Raw genomic sequence first — 1,662 nt, 5'->3', positions numbered from 1 at the left:
AAGATGGGAAGGATAAGTCTGCTTTGAAGGTTTTTGAGGAGATGAGAATTGTTGGTTACAAAACAAATATTTTCACCTTTAATGCCCTAAGACGCATGGTAACTGTGGAAACCAAAAATCAGTCGAATAATTTCTTTTGCTGCACCATATATCACAGTAAAAGCTAAGGAAAACTTCATAAGAAAGTGCAAAAATAAAGCAATATCTCATATTCAAGCATATTAGAAATGAATTTTATTGATTATTCCATTGCATCTTGACAACATCTCAGAACGTTTTGTTTCAGATTACAATGCGTTGACAGCTATTTTCATGTTCTTTGCGCAATGCCCCGGAAAACCGCAAATGAAATAGTTTCCTCCTTGCACAAGCTTGATCTGATCACTTCCAGATTGAAATGTTTGCCCTGATGATGCCGTGCATGTATCATAACCATTTTTACCTACACCAACCACATTGTGGAATGCTGGGTTGTAGTTGAACACTGTAACATGAAAACAAGAAAAATAATAAACCTTAATAGAAAATCGTCAAACATTATGATAGAGAGTAGATACTGTTGGATGTGAAAACAATCTATACCCATAATTATAATGTTAAAGAAAATGATAAAAAAAAACTGGTCAGAGATTTACCAAAAAAAAAATGGTGATTGAAAAAGATTGAAGTTATTTATATATATATATATATATATAGAAAATAATGATTCATATTTACCGAGTACATCCCCAGCCCTAAAGGTCTTTCCATTAGGCCAACCCACAACATTGAAGGTCCATCCACCAGCATCTCCAACAGTATAGGTTGCTGCCAAAACGTTACCACAGTGAAGGAGCATACCCAATAGCAGAATTGAGACAACAATTGCACTACCTCTTCCCTGGGGTGCCATCTTAATAAAAAAAAATTCCCAACGAAGAGAAATACTCAAAGATAAGATAGAGTCAAGAATGGAGGATACCTTGACCCTATAAAATGTGCGTTTTATAGAGTTTTTGCCATTAACTTTTTTGTTGTTTTAGGGATCAGTCACCAAATATGGTAATGAAGGTGACAATCAGAGTAACATAGAGATAAGGATGGATCTATAGAAATGTGCATTTCATTGAGTTTTAAAACTTTTTTAAGGGACCAATCACCAAATGTGGTAACAAATTGAAGGTTTACTTTATATTTGGTTGCTTATTGTATCATGTCACAAATGGATAGTTGAGATATGAGGGATTTGAACTATGGATGATTGCTTTATAGAGTTTTTGCCACCAACTTTTTTGTTGTTTAAGGGATCAATCACCAAATATGATAATGAAGGTGACAATTAGAGTAACATATAGATAAGGATGGATCTATAGAAATGTGCATTTCATTGAGTTTTTTAAATTTTTTAAGGGACCAATCACCAAATGTGGTAACGAATTGAAGGTTTACTTTATATTTGGTTTTTTATTGTATCATGTCACAAATGGATAGTTGAGATATGAGGAATTTGAACTCTAGATGATTACATTGAAAAGGATGAGAAGTACCAACCATTTTAGCTATAAGACTTTTGGTTGATATCATATAATATGTAATCTAATAATAATAATAATAAATGATATAATAAAAGTTGAGTTACACATTGTATGACATGTTTCTATACATGGACGGTTTCAAAAAATC

At 32.6% G+C, this 1,662-nt stretch overlaps 1 protein-coding gene across 1 annotated transcript; it reads right to left on the bottom strand.

Annotated features, from left to right (window-relative positions):
* Positions 1 to 287: 287 nt before the first annotated feature.
* Positions 288 to 892, bottom strand: LOC115952652 (basic blue protein-like). The gene is made up of 2 exons (XM_031069839.1): positions 718 to 892; positions 288 to 484 (listed from the first exon to the last, which is right to left on the bottom strand). The coding sequence occupies exons 1-2, from the start codon at positions 890 to 892 to the stop codon at positions 288 to 290; spliced, it is 372 nt and encodes a 123-aa protein (XP_030925699.1).
* Between the last annotated feature and the right edge of the window lie 770 nt (positions 893 to 1,662).

Source organism: Quercus lobata, chromosome 7, assembly GCF_001633185.2.
Source record: "Quercus lobata isolate SW786 chromosome 7, ValleyOak3.0 Primary Assembly, whole genome shotgun sequence".
In the NCBI taxonomy this organism is placed as follows: domain Eukaryota; kingdom Viridiplantae; phylum Streptophyta; class Magnoliopsida; order Fagales; family Fagaceae; genus Quercus; species Quercus lobata.
Note: the sequence above shows the minus strand (reverse complement) of the source record. Positions and strands in the feature narration are given on the sequence as shown.

Bases quoted from the DNA above. Each gene is read 5' to 3' on its own strand.
- LOC115952652 (XM_031069839.1), bottom strand. From the start codon at position 892: ATGGCACCCCAGGGAAGAGGTAGTGCAATTGTTGTCTCAATTCTGCTA. The intron at 485-717 runs GTAAATATGAAT...TTCATGTTACAG, and splicing joins TAGGGCTGGGGATGTACTCG to TGTTCAACTACAACCCAGCA.